This window comes from Trifolium pratense, linkage group LG7, assembly GCF_020283565.1.
Source record: "Trifolium pratense cultivar HEN17-A07 linkage group LG7, ARS_RC_1.1, whole genome shotgun sequence".
Taxonomy (NCBI): Eukaryota; Viridiplantae; Streptophyta; class Magnoliopsida; order Fabales; family Fabaceae; genus Trifolium; species Trifolium pratense.
Genome location: NC_060065.1, coordinates 5,427,188 through 5,451,462, shown reverse-complemented (window position 1 = coordinate 5,451,462; position 24,275 = coordinate 5,427,188). Strand labels below are relative to the sequence as shown.

The window sequence follows — 24,275 nt, the reverse complement described above, 5'->3', positions numbered from 1 at the left end:
CAGTAGAAAAAAATTGCAACACGGCCTTGTACACATCATTTGCAATTATGTCCCAAAAAGTTTGATAAAAAACAGCTCCGAAACCATCTGGACCCGGCGCCCCTTCTTTATTCATAGAAAAAACAGCATCGTGAACCTCCTGCAAACTAGGAAGACAAGTAAGAGAAATATTTTGATCATCCGTAACAACGTTAGGGATAACCTGATCAATGATACCATTATCAAAACACATGTTAGGAGAGCTAAAAATATCTTTAAAATAGTTTACAACATGACTCTCAATATCACTAGCATTAGTTATCAAATCATCACCATTACGGAGAGAAGAAATAAGCTTCGTAGCATATCTAACTTTGGCTAACTGGTGAAAATATTGAGTATTGCGATCACCATCAGTATGCCACTTTATTCTCGCTTTTTCATGCCAAAACTCTTCTTCAAAGTGAAGAGCCTTATCATACTCCAACTTAGCGACTCTTTCCTGCTCCATCAGAATATCACTATAACCAATAGCATCAATTTGATGTTGAATTAAATCCAAATGAGTAGCAGTTTCTTCAACTTTTAAATGCACATTACCAAACACATTTTTATTCCAATTCTTAAGGTGAGACTTAAGAATTTTCAGTTTTTGAGATAAAATAAACATAGGACAACCAGAGATAGAAGTATTCCAAACCTGTCTGACGACATTGACACAATCATCATGTTTTGACCACATACGAAGAAATTTGAAAGGAGAAGCATGTCTCACATTATTGTTGTTATGTAGATGTAACATAATGGGATAATGGTCCGACTCACTTTTAATGAGCGTATTGCAACTAATCGAGGACCAAACATCAATAAAAGAAGTATTACAAACTGACCTGTCCAAACGTTTTTCAGTATAGCTCCTACCTTTTCTACCATTATCCCAAGTGAAGCGTGCCCCTTTAGTAGGCAGATGAATAAGATTATGAGAATTGGTCCAATCCTGAAAATCTTCATAACAAATTCTGGCTGGAGTATTGTTTCCCCTATATTCATGCATGCCAAGAATAGTATTGAAATCTCCAATAAAGCAACGAGGAAGATCACCACTCGATTGTTCTACATTAAGAGCAGCCCAAAGATCTCTTCTCTTTTGATAATCAGTAGAGGCATAAATAGCACTGAAAACCATGTTTTGCTCAGAAATTTTGATCATAAATGAGACATGTTGATTTGAAGTGTGCAAGACAGTAGGATTGATATCACTGGAACAAAGGCACCAAAGATTGGGATCATTAGTTCCTCTATCATTAACAGCAAAAATTTTCATATTAACAGAATTAAGTAAACGCTTAGGAAATCTATGAAAATGTATCCAAGGTTCAGCAATAAAGAAAAAACTAGGTTTATGTAGAGTACATAACCTCTTAAAAGCCAATTTAGATGAAGGGTTGGCAATTCCCCTTATGTTCCAATAGATGCAATTCATTTGGCAAGATTTCTGGATCCTGCCCTAGTGAGGGTAACACGCGTCCTGGCTAACTGTTCTTGCTTTTTCTTTTTCTTTTTCTGCGACTTAGTGAGAACAGTCTCAAACTGTTGATCCTCTGTGTTGTCTAGAGTTATTTCTCCTTCCTGATTATTCCTGTGCTCCTCCGAATTAGATTTTAAGATTTGCATATCCTGATGAACCACCTTCGGTATATTTGGATTATCATCATTAGCATTGAAATCATGCTCTATGATCTCTATCTCCTCATCAGTGAGTTCGTCATTTAGGGGGGTGTCCGGCACAAATTTAGGCACTTCCTGTGTTATTCTATCATTACCATTCACAAGTTCCTGGTCTTCATTTCCAGACTGACTAATGTGATTAACATTCACAACATCATCATTATTTTGCTCATTTGCATCGAGTTGCGCTTCACTCCCACTTGCAGTTTCATTATTAACAGGTTGTTGCCTAGGTTGATTTTGACGATTATCACGCACCTGTATGAATTCCTTTCGCAGTTTAGAAACCTTTTTATCCATATCACGAGCTGCAGTTTCATCTGTTTTATTCCGTTTGCAATTTGCATTATTATGCCCTATATGTTTACAGTAATCACAAAAATCCGGGAGATTTTCATATTCTATCTCAACAAAGAATGCAAATCCCTTACGTTCTACTAATACTTGATATCTGAGCTGCACGGTTAAATCAACATCAACAAGAATGCGTGCATAATGCCCAAACGATCGCTCAAAAGCAGGTTTACTAGTATTCGCATCTACACAAATCGGAGTTCCAATACTACTAGCTATGGCAAAGATGATGTTCTTCCTCCAATATTCCTGTGCAAGACCAGAGATACGGATCCACACCTGAGCAGTAGTGTGATGTTGAGCATTTGGTTTGAAGTCATTCGTCCAGGCAAAAAGTTTAAGATAGCCGGGATTTAGAGACCAAGATGCCACAGAGCGAACCCTTCTCACGTCCTCCACTGAAGAGAAATAAAATTCATAGTAACCTTTGCCAAGAGAAATCATTCCCCAACGACCCAAAGAATTCCACAAGGTAGCAAGCTTCGCCCGTAACTCATCAATTTTCAAAGGAGACGAACCTTTCGGCCAGATAATTCTTCCATGAAGATTGTTTTTGCATCCGTCCATACCAGCTAAATATTCATTTTCAGGAATCATAATTGCAATTTCTCGGCCTTTCACACAAGGTTGCGGGAATTGACTTACTGGAATGTCGCAGACATTTGCGAGTGCATCAGCAAACGTTTTCTGTTGTTTCACATTATCGACACTAGACGTCGATTTTTGGGGCTGCGCTGTTGTTGCTGCAAGACATGGCCAAGGTATGATTACATCTCCGTTCATGATGCCAAACTTGAATTTGGGATAGCGCAATCAATCTGCGTGTTCGATCTACACAGGTGAAGCACCTGTTCAAACCGTTCAGCAGTCTGGGAAGAAACCTTGTGCGAGAGAGACAGAGAGAAGGTGTTGTGCCCTGCGCCGACGGGATGTTGCGGCAGCGAGACGTCTCTGTCAATCTCTTCTCAGTTCGTTCAGAGAAAGTATGGTGTCGATGGATTGTGATGAACGATGAAATTGAAGAAACCCTAAAAAGATGAATTTGGGATCGGAAGAGAGCTTTCACCTTTCAGTATTTGTATGAAAAACCAATTCCACTCTGATCTTCAACAATGGCTGAGAAAATCAGAACACCACCTCCTTCAAATTTTCCAATTTGCGATAAGAAATTTTGAGTAAGGTTATACCAATGAACTTCCACCTCTTTCTTTTGGGTTATCATAAAAAATATTAGTGACATGATCATGAAGTGAAAAAGTTTCTCACATGGGATCAAGAATATACTGTTTCTCCTCTTCTTTTCCATGAACACACCGGCCGGCTGCCATTGCCATAAGCCATTGTTGGAACATGATGAAGAATTTGGAGGGAACTTGGTATTGAAATAAACACAAGTGCAAGAACCATGTGTAGTGTGAATTGAAAAAAGACTTTTGAGTCCCACATTGGAAAAATCACACCACTTGGTAGTGTTTATATATCACAAGTTGGCAACCAAGGGTGTGCCCTTGGGGTACCCACTTGGGGTACCCACTTTTATAAGAAAGGGAGACCACACACAATGTCGAATATCACACACGCGCGCCGCCGTCCGTCCGGGCTTGGGCTTGGGTGATAAATACACTTCAAATCTGTTAACGGTCAAAATACGTGTCCTTTAAATCCCTGATTTTTTGCCACGTTTTTGCCTTTGACTGAGCAACTTCAGCTCCTGAAAACTCTCTGATTTCAGCTCCCTACTTGCCTATAAATACACTTCACTTTCTTCAGTTTTGAATCACTTCCTTTTCTCTGCATTCTGAGAAAACTGCTTCTTTCCTTCTCTTATTTTTCCTTCTTCGAAAATTGTTTTGTTGTTTCATATTTTGAACGGTTGTAAACCGTAGAATTGATATTCGTATATCAATTAGAGTGGTTCGAAATTTTCGACCATACATGGTGTTATTCTGGCCGATACTACAGTGCAGTAGTTTATCGGTATTTTCATTGAAAACGGCTGTTTTATCCTGGGGACTTCGCGGTTGATATACTACAGTGCACTATTTCGAGTAGTTCCGCGAAACGTCTTAAAGAAAGCGACCTAGTACGCGACTCAGCCAATAATAGTTTCGTTGCCATTTTTAAAAATTCGTTTTCTGTTTTTTATTAAACTCAGTAAACCGCTTTACAACAATTTTAAGACGTTTCGAAAATATCATGGCAAACGAAGAGATTATTGGTAATTCTTCTGTCGGTGCTACCGAAAGGCCGTTTAAGTTTGAGGGCAATCATTTCAAACGTTGGCAACAAAAAATGTTTTTCTTCCTAACTCTTAAAAAGTGTGCCTACGTTTTGAAACAGCCCATTCCTGTGGTTCCTGCTGAAGCTTCGGCTTCTGCTTCTGGAACTAATGAACAGACCGTTAACACCAACGGTGATGCTGTCTCTGCCGAGAAAGACAAAGGCAAGGCCACGGCAGAACAGCTGAAAGAGAAAGCGCTGCAACTAGAAATAGATAGGCAGCTCTGGATTGATAATGATTATGTTTGCAAAAACTATATCATTAATGGATTGGAGGATGATCTGTATGATTATTACAGAACCTATAATACAGCCAGTGATGTGTGGGAGGCTCTGAGTAAGAAGTATGATACTGAGGAAGCTGGAGTGAAGAAGTATGCTGTGAGTAGGTATTTGAAATACCAGATGGTTGATGAAAGGTCAGTGGAAGTGCAGTCACATGAACTGCAGAAGATTGCTCATGAAATAATAACCGAAGGTATGCCTTTACATGAGCAGTTTCAAATTTCTGTTATAATTGATAAGCTGCCCCCCAGTTGGAAAGACTTTAAGAATCAGCTCCGTCATAAGACAAAGGAGTTTTCCATTGAGGGTCTGATTACCCGTCTTCGTATAGAAGAAGAATCTCGGAAACAAGATATGAAAGAGGAAGAAAAGATATTGGTTGTTTCTAACACCAATAAAAAGAAATTCGGTGCAGCTCTGAAGCCTACGGGCAAACCTTTGAAAAATCAGAATCAGAGCCGCATTCAAAACCGAGTTAAGAATGGCAACCCGGTTAGGGGCCATATTGCTAAGCAACAACAGCAACAACCACCTCCTAGAAATGACGCTGTTGAGCCATTTTACTGCTTCAATTGCTGGAAAACAGGTCATATATCAAAGAAGTGCAGAAATCCAAAGAGGCCTAAACCGGCTAATCTTGCACATATTAATGTGAATGTGGCTGATGAGCCATATGCTGCAATGATCACCGAAATTAACATGGTCGGTGGTACTGATGGATGGTGGATAGATACTGGCGCTACCCGCCATGTCTGTTATGATCGTGCTATGTTTAAAACATACACGAATGCTGAAAATAAGAAGGTGCAGATGGGTAATGCTCATACATCTGATGTTGCTGGTGTTGGAGATGTGGTTCTGAAGTTCACATCTGGAAAGACTCTTATCTTGAAGGAAGTCCTTCATGTTCCTGAGATGAAGAAGAATCTTGTTTCTGGTTTCCTCTTAAATAAGGCTGGGTTTAATCAAACTATTGGGGCTGATATGTACACCATCACTAAGAATGGTATTTTTATTGGGAAAGGGTACGCCTCTGATGGCATGTTTAAACTTAATGTTGATTTTAATGTTATGAATAAAATTTCTCCTTCTGTTTACTCTTTGTGTGATTTTAATAATTGGCATTCTAGACTTTGTCATGTTAATAAACGATCTATTTTGAATATTAGTAACTTATGATTAATTCCTAAACTTAGTTTTAATGACATAGAAAAATGTGAATTTTGTAGTCAAGCTAAAATAACAAAGAGCAAACATAAATCAGTAATACGAGAATCTGAACCAATGGACCTTATACATTCTGATATATGTGAACTAGATGGAACCATGACTAGGAATAACAAACGTTATTTTATCACTTTTATTGATGATTGTTCAGATTATACTTTTGTTTATTTAATGAAAAATAAAAGTGATGCTTTTGATATGTTCAAAATTTTTGTGAAAGAAATAGAAAATCAATTTAATACGAAAATCAAAAGACTTCGTAGTGATAGGGGAACCGAATATAATTCTAGTTTATTTAATGATTTTTATAAACAACACGGAATTATACATGAAACGACTGCACCATATTCCCCTGAAATGAATGGTAAAGCAGAAAGAAAGAATAGAACTCTTACTGAATTAGTTGTTGCTATTATGTTAAATTCTGGTGCCGCTAAACATTGGTGGGGGGAAATAATTTTGACTGTCTGCTTTGTTTTGAATAGAATTCCCAAATCTAAAAGAAGCGAATCCGCTTATGAAATATTAAAGAAAAGACAACCAAACTTGTCTTATTTAAGAACTTGGGGATGTCTAGCCTATGTCCGTAAACCGGACCCGAAGCGAGTTAAACTCGCTAGTAGAGCCTATGAATGTGTATTCATTGGTTACGCAGCAAACAGTAAAGCATATAGGTTCTTCGACCTAAATGAAAAAGTGATCATAGAATCTAATGATGCAGATTTCTATGAAAATAAATTTCCCTTTAAATCAAGAAATAGTGGGGGCACTGAACAGGATAATATTCCTGAGTCGAGTCACGTACCAGTGATACCAAATACGGATAGCAATGACGAAGTAGAAAATGAACTTCGTAGAAGCAAACGTGTAAGAGTTGCTAAAGACTATGGTCCAGATTATGCGACCTTTACATTGAATGAAGATCCAGCAAATCTTCAAGAAGCCTTGTCATCGATGGATGCAGATCTTTGGCAAGAAGCTATTAATGATGAGATGGATTCTCTAGAATCTAACAAAACATGGCACTTAGTAGACTTACCTCCCGGTTGCAAACCAATTGGTTGCAAATGGATTTTGAAAAAGAAACTAAAACCCGACGGCACGGTTGAAAAATACAAGGCTCGCCTTGTAGCCAAAGGTTTTAGACAAAGAGAAAATATAGATTTCTTCGACACATTTTCACCTGTCACTAGAATAACGTCCATTCGAGTACTTATTTCAATAGCAGCTATTTATAACTTAATTGTACACCAAATGGACGTTAAAACTGCTTTTTTAAATGGTGACTTAGAAGAAGAAATCTATATGGAACAACCTGAAGGTTTTGTTATACATGGACAAGAAACTAAGGTCTGCAAGTTAGATAAATCTCTGTATGGTCTTAAACAAGCTCCGAAACAATGGCATGAAAAGTTTGATAACTTAATGATATTGAATGGGTTCAGACTCAATGAGAGTGACAAATGCATTTACTATAAATGTGATGGCAACATTTGCACTATAATATGTCTCTATGTAGATGACATGTTGATATTTGGCTCAAACCTTTCTGCCATAAATAATGTGAAATCACTGTTGAGTAACAACTTTGATATGAAAGACCTCGGAGAAGCTAGTGTGATTCTTGGAATAAAAATCACTAGGTCTGAGAAGGGGATATCCCTAGATCAATCACATTATGTGGAAAAGATCTTAAAGAAATACGGTTACTTTAACTGTAAACCTGCCTGCACTCCTTATGATCCCAGTGTAAAACTGTTTAAGAACACTAGTGATAGCGTAAGACAAACAGAATACGCGAGCATCATTGGTAGTCTTAGGTATGCCACTGATTGTACTAGACCCGACATCGCCTATGTCGTGAGACTCTTGTGTAGGTTTACCAGCAGACCCAGTGATGAGCATTGGCACGCTATTGAGAGAGTCATGAGATACCTGAAAAGGACCATGAATCTCGGATTACACTATCAGAGATTTCCAGCTGTACTTGAAGGGTACAGTGATGCTGATTGGAACACCTTGTCAGATGATTCCAAAGCAACTAGTGGCTTTATATTTAGTATAGCCGGTGGAGCTGTATCATGGAAGTCTAAGAAACAGACCATTTTGGCACAGTCCACTATGGAATCTGAAATGATAGCACTAGCAACTGCTAGTGAAGAAGCAAGCTGGTTGAGATGCTTGTTATCTGAGATTCCCTTATGGGAAAAACCTATGCCTGCTGTCTTGATCCATTGTGATAGTACTGCAGCTATCGCTAAAATTGAGAATCGTTTTTATAACGGTAAAAGACGTCAAATTAGAAGAAAGCACAGCATAGTGAGAGAGCTCATCACTACAGGTGCTGTGAGAGTGGATCATGTACGTACTAATGATAACCTAGCAGATCCTTTGACGAAAGGACTGGCTAGAGAGAAAGTCCAAAATACATCTGTCAAGATGAGACTAATGCCTATGAAGTGAATTACTTATGATGGTTGATCGTGGGACGCGACGATGACCGCAAGTATACAGTCGTGTCGTGTAGTTTTAAAAGATATCGAACCCAAAGGACCAATAATCGACCTACCGTATTCTAGTGTTGCTTTGTAAATCTAAGGCTAATGATTTAAAGGGTTATGATTAATTGAATAACTAAAATAAGAGAAATAAATATATTTTTCTTAGATTTTTAATATGTAAATAAAATATTGCTAGGACGTGCTATTAGTTGCTTCAGATGGTTCAATACTTAGTTCGCGCTAGACAAAATTACTACCACATCTAATTGTCGTATTTTAATAAAATCGATGCTCCAGGCGAAAACCGTTCTCACTTCCAGCTCTCACAACTCTCATCATGAAATTAATAAAATACTTTACAAAGTAGTTGCATTACTTCTAGATTTTAGTGGTGTAAACAATTAAATTTTCGAAACTATATTGTTTTAAAAATACAATTCAGATAGTATTATAAATTATAAAGGTGGTGCTTAACTCTCGTCCTCACACCCGCTAATAAAATACTCTTTGAAAAACAATATAATTTAATTAACTTTAATCCCAACTCTCGTTGCGAATTAGATTTAATGTTCAGTTTTTACTATCTAGTAGAAATCTCACGCTCTCGCTCTATTGATTTTTACTTTAATTAATTCTCACTCTTGTGACGAATTATAATCAACGCTTAATTAAAAACTGCTTAAGAAAATAAAACCGTTGTCAGTTTTCAAGAATTATATTTAATTTAAAAACACTAATCTCAGCTCTCGCAAATCTTGACTAGCGTTATACTTAGATAAAATAAATGCTCAGCTCTCACGCGCTCACTTACATATATAAGTACCTTTGAAAATCAATATAAAACTCATTAATCCTAAATAGCTCTCGCGGACTTTAGAACTAACGGTCAGTTTTAACTATCCGACCCTAAACCTCAACTCTCGTCAATGTTGGTTTATTGCCTTTAAAATAATCCTCACTCTCGTGACGAATTATTTGATAACGTATTTATTTAAAACTGGTGGTTGAAAACTATTAAGCGCGAATTAACTACTGAACCCCTATTAGCTACTAACTACACATCCTAGCAACGCTAAATTTAGCTAGACATAACTAAAACTAAAGACATAAAATAAATAAATAAAAATAAAGACATTAAATAAAAACAGAAAAATAAAATAAATAAAATAAGCATAAAAATAAAGAAAAGAAAATAAAATAAAGAACCTGAATTAATAAAGGAAATCTTGAGTACGGACACCGACAGCGCAACAGCAGGAAATAAAAATATTAAACTAAGAGAAGAAATCAAGAATTAAATCTTAGTCTCAATTCTCTTCCTCAACTGTTACCAGTTGGTGTGTGTTTTTGAGTGAAGAGAACTAGCCTATTTATACTAGTAGCTAGGGGAACAAAACAACAAAATAACCGATGTGGGACTTGAGTTAAAATCACGCCTGGCCGTGTGATCAAAATGGATGGCCATGATTTTGTGTAGGTGGCGAGGGCCACATGGGAGAAGCTGGCGGGCGCCATTTGCTTCTTGCTGGCGGGCAGCATTTGCTTCTTGCTGGCGGGCTTGGCTGCATGTGGCTTGGGCTGCACTTGTGTGGCTTGGCTGCACTTGTGTGGCCCATTTTGTCCATTCTTGCTCCTTTTTAGTCCATTTTCGGTCCTTTCTTCAACTCGTACACTTTTTATCTGTTTATTTAAAATATGAGAAATAAGCAACTATTTATATAGTAAAACTTCGGAATCGAAATAAAAACATATAAAATATAATAGTAAATTAACTAAATAAATAGCATATTTTTAGGTGTATCAAACTCCCCTAAACTTGAACCATTGCTTGTCCTCAAGCAATTTAGCTTGCATATAGAAAACATTTGAAATGTGAAGCAACTCACACGCACAGACTTAGAGAAAAATAACATCACAAGTACTCATACGTGGTCAGAAATTCAAATCGGCTAAGACTAATTAGTTAGGTTCTTTACACAATCAAGAAGGGTATTTCAACGACACACAAAGTTCTCCCTCTTATACATATCGAATTTGGATCATGCCGTTGTACTAAAATCTAAATCTTCTCCTTTGTTTCATCTTTTTTCATTCTAGACAGTCACATTAAGACCCTTTATCTATGTCACACACATGGTAAGAAAATCGGTTAGCGTCTTTATTCATCTTTTTCAACCTGCAATTAGCTTGATGATACAAATTTTGATGATACAAATTTTGTATTAGCAATCATATAAATATTTTTTCAAGGTTTAACCGTATTACCACAGTATGACCTTATATATTTTTTTCTTTAAGGTTTAACCGTATTACCACAGTATGACCTTAAGAATTTTGCTTAGATGATTTGCTTATATTCATCGACAAACCTACTTAATGCGTGACTTTATAGATGGTGTCCGACTGGATAGATAAACTACTAAAGGATTCCACAAATTTAAATCAGGAGATTTTGGCACAATGGTTATTCAAATTGATATCTATACTAGGGAGACTTCTGGGTGTTGGAAAAATACCGATTTTGTTGTGAAATTCCCTAATTTCCTTAACTTAGCCTCTCGTCTTTTCTTAACCTATATACTTTCTAAGTGAGCTATTATCCTAAGTCTTTGGAAAAATTTTTAATTTGGCTCAAGAAAAGGAAAAATTTAGAAAAACCAAAGAAGATACTATAAATTTAATTTTTTTATTATGCGAAAGGAAATAAAAATTCAAATAACTAAAAATTAAAAGTAAATAGAGATAGTAGAATACTCCCCTAAACTTAAATCCAACAGTGTCCTCACTGTTGCGACGCAAGAGTAGCTTTGGAGCGTAAAACCCGTGGTAGATCATGGAGGAGGCTGTTGATGGTTTTGGAAATTGTTGAACTGAAGCCTCAAACCGCCTAGCTCTTGTATGACATTGTCGAGCTGTTGTTGACGGTGCTCTTCTGAGCTCTCCCATCTATGATAATAGCCCTGCATCTCATGTTGGTTTTGAAGAATTTGGTTTTGCTGGGCTTGCATGAATGTCATTCGTTCCATCATCTCCTCTTGTTGTTGGTGCATGGCATAAAATAATCCATCGCGCTCTTGATTTAATTCATTTTGGGCGCGTGTCTCATGGAGTACATCATCGATAGTGCTTTGCCTTGATGAGGAGGAACTACCTGCAAAAGTGTTAGAAAAATGTGTAGTGTGTGCAGGTGGAACAATGCTTGCGCCCCCACCAGCAGCAGCATTTGGAGAAATGTGCGTGGGAGCTCTATTAGTCACAGGATCATCAGAGATAGTCATAAAAAAAAAATCAAAAATAAAAGAAAGCAAAAAAATTAAACAAGAATTTAAAGAAAACCCATGGGTTGCCTCCCATGCAGCGCTTTGTTTAACGTCGGTTAGCTCGACTTCTTAACCCTTTAGATTAGTATGGTGCCTCTTCCAAACTCACGTCCTTAAAATTATGTCCAACATCCTTAGGTCTCCATTTAAACATGTCAAACCATCTCATAGGTGTTTTCCTTTTTCTTTTCTTTTTCTTGGAGGCAAACGGAGATGTTTTATTTTGGAAGATATTACTTTCTGGGTGGGCTTTTAGTATGTCGGGAGGTACTCGTTTAAAGGGTGTGTTATCGACCTTTGTTTCAGCTATGTCGAGTTTATAGCAAGAGCTTTTCTTTAAACATTTAGCTAGGTCGTCATTACCATTTTTATGAGTTGGAGGGATGGGAGTTTTTAGAATTTCAGAATTTTTGGTTTTATCTTTCTCCATCTCTTTTCTACATTCTTTGACGACGTCTAACATATAGCAACTATCTTCAATGGCCGATGCGTTCATGAATTGTGTTAAGATAAATTCAACTTTTTCTTCACCTACTTCAAAGGTGAGCTTTCCTTTTTTCACATCTATTATGGCACCGGCGGTTGCTAAGAATGGCCTTCCTAAAATTATGGGTGTATTGGAATCTTCCCTAATGTCCATGACTATAAAATCAGTTGGGATAAAGAATTGACCTATACGTACTGGCACGTTTTCTAGTATACCTAGGGGGTATTTGACAGAACGGTCAGCGAATTGTATTGACATTTTAGTTGGTCTCAATTCTCCTAACTTAAGTTTTTCATATATGGGCATAGGCATTAAGCTTATACTGGCTCCTAAATCGCATAGTGCTCTATCTATGACATGTTTTCCAATGACACATGGTATGGAAAAACTTCCTGGGTCTTTTAGCTTAGGAGGCATATTATTTTGAAGTATGGAGCTACACTCGGCAGTAAGCATAACGGTTTCTTCTTCCTCGATCTTTTTCTTATTAGTTAAGATATCTTTAAGAAACTTAGCGTACGAGGGCATTTGTGTGATAGCTTCCGTAAAAGGTATTGTGATGTTTAGTTTTTGTAGAAGTTCTACAAATTTCTTAAACTGCCCTACGTTTTTGGATTGTACTAATCTTTGAGGATATGGGATGGGTGGTTTATATGGTGGGGGAGGAACGTAAGGTTTCTCTTTATCTTTGGTTTCCTCTCCACTATCCTCCTTTTCTTTTGGTTCACTCTCCTTCTCAGTTGTCTTATCGAAATTGGGTTGCATGGCAGGATTTTTAGTTCTAGGATCAGCTGGTCCATCATATTGTGTCCCACTTCGTAATATAACAGCATTCACATGTCCCCTAGGGTTTGGCTGAGGCTGGCCAGGAAATATGCCTGCAGGAGCAGAGGTAGATGCTTGTTGTTGTGCCACTTGTGCGATTTGTGTCTCTAACATCTTATTGTGAGTGGTCAAGACATCTAACTTGCTTGTTATTTGTTTAATTTGCTCACTAGTTTGAAGGTTGGTTTGAACTTGGGTAGTTATGAAGTTTTCCATTAATAGTTCAAGGTTAGACTTCCTAGGAGCAGGGTATGTAGTATTTTGGAAACCTGGTGGTGCTTGAGCAGGTGCTTGGGCGGGTGCATATAAAGCGTTGTTGCTCTTGTACGAAAGGTACGGGTGATTTCTTGGACCTTGGTTGTATGGATTTCCTTGAGTATAGTTCACTTGGTCTGGGGAGACTTCCGTTAGAAGTTGACATTCAGCGATTGCATGACCTTGAGCTCCGCACAACTCACAATTTTGTGTTGTTGATGCCACGGTGGCTTTGGGTGCGGTGGTTAGATTCTCTATCTTTTGAGTTAAGGCATCCAACTTGGCGTTGATGTGGTCCATGTTGCTGATTTCGTACATTCCACCTTTCGTTTGAGGTTTCTCTACTGATGCTCTCTCGCTTCCCCACTGATAATGGTTCTGAGCCATGCTCTCGATAAGCTGATAGGCTTGGTTGTATGGTTTATCCATAAGTGCGCCACCAGCTGCGGCGTCTATTGTCATTCTTGTATTATACAAGAGACCATTGTAAAAGGTGTGGATAATTAGCCAATTTTCGAGCCCATGATGAGGACATATCCTAATCATTTCTTTGTATCTTTCCCATGCTTCGAAAAGAGATTCGTTGTCTCTTTGTCTAAATCCATTGATTTGGGCTCTTAGCATAACAGTTTTGCTAGGCGGGAAATATCTCGCTAAAAAGACTTTCTTCAACTCGTTCCATGTTGCGACTGAGTTGGATGGTAGGGACTGGAGCCAGGCTCTAGCTTTATCTCTTAATGAGAATGGGAATAAGCGAAGTCTTATAGCTTCGGGACTGACACCATTTGCCTTCACGGTATCTGCGTATTGCAAGAATATGGACAAATGTAAATTGGGGTCGTCCGTGGGGTTTCCGGAGAATTGGTTTTGTTGTACGGCCGACAACAACGAAGGTTTAAGCTCAAAGTTATTTGCTTCAATAGCGGGGGCAGCGATGCTATTGTGAGGTTCAGCTTGTGAAGGGATAGCGTATGACTTAAGTGGACGGTTTTGCGGTTCTTCAGCCATATCTGGTTCGTTAACTATATCGGGAAGAGGAATCTCTAATTGATTTTCTAAATTTCTACGTCTTAAAAGACGTTCGGGTTCGCTAACTAGTTGCACCAATCTTTCGCCTCTAGAGCGAGTGCTTGGCATGCAACAAACGAACTAATCGGGGTAAAATAAAAATAAAAAAAATAAAAATAAAAAATAAAAAAATAAAAATAAAATTGCCTTAGTCTCTACGGTGTAACACCGGAGTTACGATATCGACTAAATTGGTCCCCGGCAACGGCGCCAAAAACTTGATCGTGGGACGCGACGATGACCGCAAGTATACAGTCGTGTCGTGTAGTTTTAAAAGATATCGAACCCAAAGGACCAATAATCGACCTACCGTATTCTAGTGTTGCTTTGTAAATCTAAGGCTAATGATTTAAAGGGTTATGATTAATTGAATAACTAAAATAAGAGAAATAAATATATTTTTCTTAGATTTTTAATATGTAAATAAAATATTGCTAGGACGTGCTATTAGTTGCTTCAGATGGTTCAATACTTAGTTCGCGCTAGACAAAATTACTACCACATCTAATTGTCGTATTTTAATAAAATCGATGCTCCAGGCGAAAACCGTTCTCACTTCCAGCTCTCACAACTCTCATCATGAAATTAATAAAATACTTTACAAAGTAGTTGCATTACTTCTAGATTTTAGTGGTGTAAACAATTAAATTTTCGAAACTATATTGTTTTAAAAATACAATTCAGATAGTATTATAAATTATAAAGGTGGTGCTTAACTCTCGTCCTCACACCCGCTAATAAAATACTCTTTGAAAAACAATATAATTTAATTAACTTTAATCCCAACTCTCGTTGCGAATTAGATTTAATGTTCAGTTTTTACTATCTAGTAGAAATCTCACGCTCTCGCTCTATTGATTTTTACTTTAATTAATTCTCACTCTTGTGACGAATTATAATCAACGCTTAATTAAAAACTGCTTAAGAAAATAAAACCGTTGTCAGTTTTCAAGAATTATATTTAATTTAAAAACACTAATCTCAGCTCTCGCAAATCTTGACTAGCGTTATACTTAGATAAAATAAATGCTCAGCTCTCACGCGCTCACTTACATATATAAGTACCTTTGAAAATCAATATAAAACTCATTAATCCTAAATAGCTCTCGCGGACTTTAGAACTAACGGTCAGTTTTAACTATCCGACCCTAAACCTCAACTCTCGTCAATGTTGGTTTATTGCCTTTAAAATAATCCTCACTCTCGTGACGAATTATTTGATAACGTATTTATTTAAAACTGGTGGTTGAAAACTATTAAGCGCGAATTAACTACTGAACCCCTATTAGCTACTAACTACACATCCTAGCAACGCTAAATTTAGCTAGACATAACTAAAACTAAAGACATAAAATAAATAAATAAAAATAAAGACATTAAATAAAAACAGAAAAATAAAATAAATAAAATAAGCATAAAAATAAAGAAAAGAAAATAAAATAAAGAACCTGAATTAATAAAGGAAATCTTGAGTACGGACACCGACAGCGCAACAGCAGGAAATAAAAATATTAAACTAAGAGAAGAAATCAAGAATTAAATCTTAGTCTCAATTCTCTTCCTCAACTGTTACCAGTTGGTGTGTGTTTTTGAGTGAAGAGAACTAGCCTATTTATACTAGTAGCTAGGGGAACAAAACAACAAAATAACCGATGTGGGACTTGAGTTAAAATCACGCCTGGCCGTGTGATCAAAATGGATGGCCATGATTTTGTGTAGGTGGCGAGGGCCACATGGGAGAAGCTGGCGGGCGCCATTTGCTTCTTGCTGGCGGGCAGCATTTGCTTCTTGCTGGCGGGCTTGGCTGCATGTGGCTTGGGCTGCACTTGTGTGGCTTGGCTGCACTTGTGTGGCCCATTTTGTCCATTCTTGCTCCTTTTTAGTCCATTTTCGGTCCTTTCTTCAACTCGTACACTTTTTATCTGTTTATTTAAAATATGAGAAATAAGCAACTATTTATATAGTAAAACTTCGGAATCGAAATAAAAACATATAAAATATAATAGTAAATTAACTAAATAAATAGCATATTTTTAGGTGTATCAATGGTAACCCAACCTAAAAGACTGGAGATCCCAAGAATTAGGTTCCAATGGGTAAACAACAAGTTGTGAGTAATATGAGATGAACATGCAAATTAAGAGGCATGAATCCTGTAATGATAAAGGTTGAGTTAGCAAAACTCTTAATGAAATCTATACTCTATAGGAGTGGAGTACATCAGGAGTACTCTTGATAGAATCACCTATATGAATGTGGAACTGAGGCCGGTTCCTCTGGAGTTTCGGGGCGAATTCCTAGAGCATTCATGAAACTGGGATAGACGTGCAGGGCCATTAATGCACGGGCCTTAGAAAACACCTTACGAAAGGTTGTGTGCTGGTTTGAGGAAAATCTGAGATAGAGTTCCAAGACTAAAAGTCACTCTTGCTTAATCAGGCTCTTACTGGCTACGTTAAGGTTCCAAGACTTAGCTCACCTTCGCTTATGCACAATCTTACTGAAACGTTTAACGTTATGAATGAAACAACTTTTTTAAATTCAAGTGGGGGATTGTTGGAACATGATGAAGAATTTGGAGGGAACTTGGTATTGAAATAAACACAAGTGCAAGAACCATGTGTAGTGTGAATTGAAAAAAGACTCTTTGAGTCCCACATTGGAAAAATCACACCACTTGGTAGTGTTTATATATCACAAGTTGGCAACCAAGGGTGTGCCCTTGGGGTACCCACTTTTGTAAGGAAGGGAGACCACACACAATGTCGAATATCACGCGCGCCGCCGCCGCCGTCCGTCCGACCGGCCGGCTCGGCTCGGCTCGGTTCGGTTCGGGCCGGGGCTTGGGTGATATATTAATTTTTTAATACTAAGAAAAAAGAAATTTTTTGAATTTAAATTTCTTTTATGTGTGTCCCTTAATTCGCACATGTTAAATGTGCTGAGACCAAGTCTGAAACAGATTTTCAAATCTGTTAACGGTCAAAATACGTGTCCTTTAAATCCCTGATTTTTTGCCACGTTTTTGCCACGTTTTTGCCTTTGACTGAGCAACTTCAGCTCCTGAAAACTCTCTGATTTCAGCTCCCTACTTGCCTATAAATACACTTCACTTTCTTCAGTTTTGAATCACTTCCTTTTCTCTGCATTCTGAGAAAACTGCTTCTTTCCTTCTCTTATTTTTCCTTCTTCGAAAATTGTTTTGTTGTTTCATATTTTGAACGGTTGTAAACCGTAGAATTGATATTCGTATATCAATTAGAGTGGTTCGAAATTTTCGACCATACTTGGTGTTATTCTGGCCGATACTACAGTGCAGTAGTTTATCGGTATTTTCATTGAAAACGGCTGTTTTATCCTGGGGACTTCGCGGTTGATATACTACATTGCACTATTTCGAGTAGTTCCGCGAAACGTCTTAAAGAAAGCGACCTAGTACGCGACTCAGCCAATAATAGTTTCGTTGCCATTTTTAAAAATTCGTTTTCTGTTTTTTATTAAACTCAGTAAACCGCTTTACAACAGCCATATATTAATATTGGATAGGTGCAGAGTGCAGAGCTTGTACTCAGTGGCGGAGATGCCACCCGGCATGCCCTGGAACGTGCCCGGGCTGCCCCACCCCAAATTTCTTGTAGTGAATCCTGGCTCCGCCACTGCTTGTACTAATTATGTTCCACTAAAGAGATGTTCTTTCCCTTTTCCCTTGTCCCTGGTCTTATTTTATTGTAATCCTAAGTGTGAACAAGCACGTGGAAATTAATCTCATCTAGTGACCGAGCCCGAAACATCGAATAGTGGAGGCAACATTTAAATAAACAAAAATATAATATCTATAATATGTAATAAGCCAGACATATTTACCTTTCTCTCTCCTCTCCTCATTCAACCTCATTCCTCATATTTAATGTTGATATACATATTAATTAAGAGAAGAAATACAATTATGAGTTTTAATGTCCATTTTCTCACATTTTGAATTTAAAAATTATTTCCTTAATTTTCACGGAGCAATAAATGTGATATAATTTCAGTAATACATTTATTTCTAATTATGGTAAAAATACGTTTTTCTTGGCAATAGAAGAAAAATTATTATATTATTTGTGAATGAAAATCATACATAATGATGGATGAGATGTTTGAACTAATTTATTATCATACGTTGTATTTTTGTTGATTTTTATGTATATATGTTTTTTAATATTTTTACTTTTAATTTATACAATATACTTTTTTATGTGGTTTTGCATTGGTAGAATTTTGTGTTATGGTTCTTATTGTTAATTTGATGTAAATATACATGTTTTGATTTCCAGGGATTCCCATGGAGATTGATTTGTGGAGATAAAGTTGAGATTCATGTAACAAAATATATGCAACATTCATATTATTGAGGTACTATTATTTTGTGCAATTGTTTATTCTTCTATTTTTCCTACAATTATAATTAATCATGTTATGAAGGACTAAACATATACTCGATTCATATATATATATATATATATCACCATTTTATTTATGTGATAGGTATTATTTTTCCTACAATTATAATTAATCATGCTATTATTTTGATATTGATTTATATTTACCAGCAATATGTAGATATCACCATTTTATTTATGTGATAGGTATTTCAGGTATAGTAATATCACTCTTTTTTTGTCTTTATTTTTTTTATTCACTTTCTCATCAAATTTTCCTCACATTAATTTTAATCTTCTTATACTTTTGTTTAATCTATTTTTTTTTCCAGCTACAACAATCATAGGTATTCTCTTTTTCTCTTCACCTCTTTTGTGTGACTTATTTGTATGACATTTTTTTTGGTCTAATTTTTTATACATTTCTATCATAATTGAATACCCTGATTCGAGTGTTTGCAACGTGTATAACCTTAATACATGGTTTCTAATTTTGATTATAATTGTTTTCATTGTTTATTGCAGATTCATGATCCAGTAAAAAGATAAGAATGTTATACCATCTATATATGTGATTGATCTGTGGTTTTTATTTATTTATTTGGTCAAGATATGTTGTTTTTATTTTATATTGGTATTTCTAGACATCTATATCTTTTTTTTTTTTTGACAATAGACATTCATATCTTACATGTTAAGAAGATGAAATAATTACATGTAGTAGACATCTATATTAATGGACCTCTCTGTTATTGAGAAGATGAAATATTATATTTATCTTACATGTTTATTGAACCTCTCTATTGTTATAAAATAAAAATTTGAAACTCTCTATTTTTTTAATTCTTTTTATACGTATTTTTTCATCTCTCATTCTTTATTCTTTTGGTTCATTCTACATATATATATATATACATATATAAATTATTATTCTTTTATTATTAAAGCTTAAGTAAAAAAATGTAATTTCTAATTTATATAATTCTTTATAAGCAATCATATATAAACCGATTTCATTTTTTCTCTCCTATATCATATGGCCTGATTAAAACAACCAACACATCTCCTTTGATTTTGCCTTCAATGAAATCTATCTATATTTATAATCTATAAATCTATACATATGATAAAACCAGATTTATTTGTCTTTCTCTTTCCTCTTCTCATTTATTCTCATTCCTCATGCATTTGAAATTTAATGTGATTATTAAAATTAATGACAAAAAAATAATCTGTCCAAAGTGATGATAAAAAACGAAAATGGTACATGTAGAAAAAGCTGTCCAATGCAGTCCATTTGTATATATTTTTGAACAACCAATTATCCGGTCCAGTCCATTTGCGTATTTTATTTCATTAAACCAAATTAATAAAATTGTTGACCACACACCATATGTAAATATGATAATCCCAATTATCACATTAATTACATTCATGATTCTTGCATTTTTTTTTTAAACGCATCATTGATTTATTTATTTGATGAAATAAAAGTCATTCCATTTGTTAGACCAATAATGTGTTTTTAATAAGGAAAAGTTTTTCTATAACATTAAACTGATATAAATACAAATAATAAAATGACTTAAAAATTTATTTGAATCTTTTTATGACAAGAAAAAAGTTGTCTAAATATAGCAATAGCAATAATAAATTCCACAATTTTATGCGAAAAAAAAATTTCACATAAATTGTTCAATTTATACTTTTATTTTTGGCCAAAATCGTATAAATGGTAATCAATTATGTAATTATGTAATTAAAGAATGACATAAAAAAAAGCTGTACATATGAGAAATATATGCCATTAAAGACTAAGAAATTAATGAATGATGAATATACATAACCGATAAAATAAGAATTATTCTTACTATTAAAACAATTTAAAATAAGAATTATTATTAGTCATTGCAATTGTAATAGGATAAAAAAAAAATGATTGTAAACATGTTTATTAAAAAAAAAGTGTGATATCCTCTTTTAATTTATTTTTAAAAATTGAGAAGCTTTATACGATTTTGTTTATAATTCAAAATTACAAATTTAGAAAATGACTACTATTGTACAGATTTATTTGTTAATATTTATTTACACTTTTAATTTTAAGATATTTCATCCATAAATCAGGGAAAATAATTAATGTGATTATTTGATGTCTTTCTGTTCTTTTTTTTTTTATTCTCATATCTTATTTTTCTTGCAAATATATGATGTATTTTTTTTTATCAGTATTTACTCCCGATTTTTTATTTTTATTATGATTTTGTCAATATCATGTTTTATATTGGATTTAATCATCTGTTATATTTCATTTGCAGATATGTAGAAAGAATGTGAAATGACTCAATTAAGATCAAGATAATTGCAATTGAGGAGAAAATTGATTTATTTTTTATTAGGTTAGAATTATTTTCCGTATTATTTTTTATTTATTTAGAGTAGACCACCAAAGAGGAGAAAAGGCGATATAATTTCTCATACTCCTTTATTCTTTTATATTTGGTTAGTTAATCTTTATTGTTAATTTCTTTCAAAACTTGAATGTGATTTATTTGATCCAACTTTTTTCTTTTTTGCAGATGATTCAAGGTTTATTTTTGGTACTTTCAATATTTTTTTTATTGGCAGTTTCAAGATTCATAAACTATTGATTTTATTGTAATTAAATTTGAATTAATTAGAGTTTTGAATACCTGAAATACAATTTTTATTGTTCAAATGAATATGTTATAGAGTCGATTGAAATTTGATTTATCATTTAATTAGTTTTGTGTGTTTGTCACTTTTGGTTGATCTTATAATTGTAACATGGAAATTTGGATATTTTGTCCAAAAAGTTTATATAAGGGAAACAATAAGAAAAAAGTGTTTATGTGTCCAAAAAAAATAAAAAAAGTTTATATAAGGAAAACATGAAGAAAAAAACGGAAAAAGGTAATTAAACGAAGAAAATTAAAGTTTATGTGTGTAAATTTTTGTTTTGTACGTGGAATATTATTTAGAAGTTTCACTGCCAATTTCGATAAAAAAAAATTTCATTGTCACTCAATTGCTCAAGTCAAATATAGAAATAATATATAGCTAGCGTATTAATATTACACTAACACAAAATTGGGCACACAAAGAAAAACACATAGTATAGTTTTTTAACAAAAGAAAATAACAAGTCTACAAAAATATGCATTCTCACCCAACAAAATAAATTAATATGCATTAATTATGACAATAAAGAAATCTATAGATTCATACATTATTACGGGATCTATTCTATTTTTGTAATATATATTATAGTTTGTATTTCTACTCATGTTAATATGAAGGACTATTTTTTTGTAATTTCTACGAAAACTTATATATCTATTAATATATATTAATATGAAGACCCATATTTTTTTTTTGTAATTTTTATGAAATCTATATTTTTATTCATATTAATACGATGACAATTTTTTTATATATATTAAGGAGGCCTAAAATCCCAAAAGAAAAACAATTACATAGAAATCACTCGAGGGGTAGTGTTTTCCAAGAAATCAAAGTGAAATATGTAACGACCCATTTTTCGTATTCGTATATTTTATTAAATGTTATTTTATTTATTAATTGGCTTTTATTATTTTAGTGAGCGACGAATAATTATTTAGCCGATCGTAAGTTATTAGGCGCGCGAACCTAGTTTTGGGCTTAAAGGGGCGTGAGAGGCCATATGGGCCTAAGCCAATTGGGCTTGGTCCATGACTTTAGGGAATGGTATAAGTAGCAATATCAACTTTGAATAGTATCATAATTTCATTTCCTTGAGTTTTGAGTGAGTAGAGCAAGAGCAAAACCATAGAGCTAAGCTAGGGTTTGATCAAGAGAGAAAGCTTGAGCAAGAGAAGGCTTGGATCATCATCTTTGCTTAAGGTAAGAGATTAGAATTCATGATTCTTGAGTGACAAGGAGGGGGGAGATTGTCTATGTCTCCGTTCCCGAACTCTCCCACTCAATTTCTTTTAGACTTTTGATAAGCTTTTGTATGTGAGTATGATGTTCTTCATCATCACTTTGTATGTGTTAATCACTAACTTGATTCCATGATAAATATGTATATGTTTGGATCATTTTTGAAAAGTTTATGAAAGTTACTTAAAACCCAAGAAATTGGCATGATTTTGATTATTTGAGGTATTTGGATGTTTGGAAGGGATGATTAATGTTCCTTGATACCATATATGTTTGGAATGGCTGTTTATATGAATTTATAACATGTTTGGATGCATTTTTGAGTTGATTTGAGGTTAAACCGCCTTAGATAGCTCAAGAACAGATATTTTCTTTCTGGTGTAGTTCGCTTCGCGAACAGTAACTCGCTACAGCGAATAAGCTCGCTACAAGCTCGCTACCTGTTCGCCATGTACCTGTAATCCTCTGATGTAGTTCGCTACAGCGAATTGAGCTTCGCTTAGCGAATGAGTTCGCTACCTGTTCGCTATGGATTCGCTTAGCGAACAGTGCTGAACCTGCAACTTTTGTTAATGTTTGTAAGTGTATTCAGGCACTTGTAACATGGTTTAAGGGTATCCTTACACGATTGTTGATACATGTTGATACTGTTAATGCTTATTGTTAATCGTTATATGATTGATAAACGTATATGCAATAAGATTGTAGCTTAATGTGAGCAATGTTATGTTTTGGCATTAATTTGCAATGTTAAGTGAATGTGTTAGGATTGTGTTCCCGCGTTCATAAAAGAGTAGCTTCGAGCTAGAGAAATATCATATTGATGATATGTGTAAACATACATGCATTCATGTATATATATGTTGAATTGGAAACTAGGGTTCCAATAGATTTAAATGGATTTTTGAGTCCATAAGGAAGCCGAGGATCGGATTAGATGAATCCATAAGGTCTAGAGCTGCTATCCAGCAGGATATAAAACTGTTTAACTTATCCATGAGGGATATGAAGGTTTGGTAAGTTCCGAACAATCCGGCAAGATGTAAAACTGTTTAACTTATCCATGAGGGGTAAAAGGCAATTGGTACCACATGCATTAGTCGTGTCTAGGGATGACATGACATGGAATGATTGGCATTAGATACATTAGGGTAAATGCGCATATATTTGTTAAATGGTATGTGACATTATCTGGTTGAACTGTGTTAAACTTTATTAATTGATAACTGTTTAGCACGACGTTTTGATGTGAGTTAGAATATGTATGATAGTTCGAAAGTGTAAGGCTTTTCTTATACTCGTATGATATGCGGTTATGTTTTCTAACTCTCTGCTTTGTGTTATTTGCTGGACCTTTGGGGGTTCAGATATTCAGGCTGAGGATTGTGCCGACGTTTAGACTGTTGTTCTAGCGTGGTGTTGAAGTACCTTTTGGTGAGGAGACTTAGCATAGATTACTCCTCTTAGTACTAGCTTTTGACTAGAGTTTGTAAATAGTAAATGCTCTGGTAATGTAACATCGAGTCGGGGTTTACGCTTGGATTTCATCGTATATCGGTGTTACCTTTTTGTTATGCTAGTTCTTGTATAAGTGACA

General features: G+C 35.0%; 1 protein-coding gene and 1 non-coding gene across 2 annotated transcripts; one reads left to right on the top strand and one right to left on the bottom strand.

Moving 5' to 3' along the window:
- Positions 1-11,756: 11,756 nt before the first annotated feature.
- LOC123895727 lies at positions 11,757-14,378 on the bottom strand. The gene has a single exon (XM_045946220.1). It carries the CDS (start codon positions 14,376-14,378, stop codon positions 11,757-11,759), a length of 2,622 nt encoding a protein of 873 aa, XP_045802176.1.
- LOC123900263 lies at positions 13,759-13,865 on the top strand. The gene has a single exon (XR_006805909.1). It is a non-coding gene; the product is annotated as a small nucleolar RNA R71 (small nucleolar RNA).
- Positions 14,379-24,275: the final 9,897 nt, after the last annotated feature.

Bases quoted from the DNA above. Each gene is read 5' to 3' on its own strand.
- LOC123895727 (XM_045946220.1), bottom strand. From the start codon at position 14,378: ATGCCAAGCACTCGCTCTAGAGGCGAAAGATTGGTGCAACTAGTTAGC.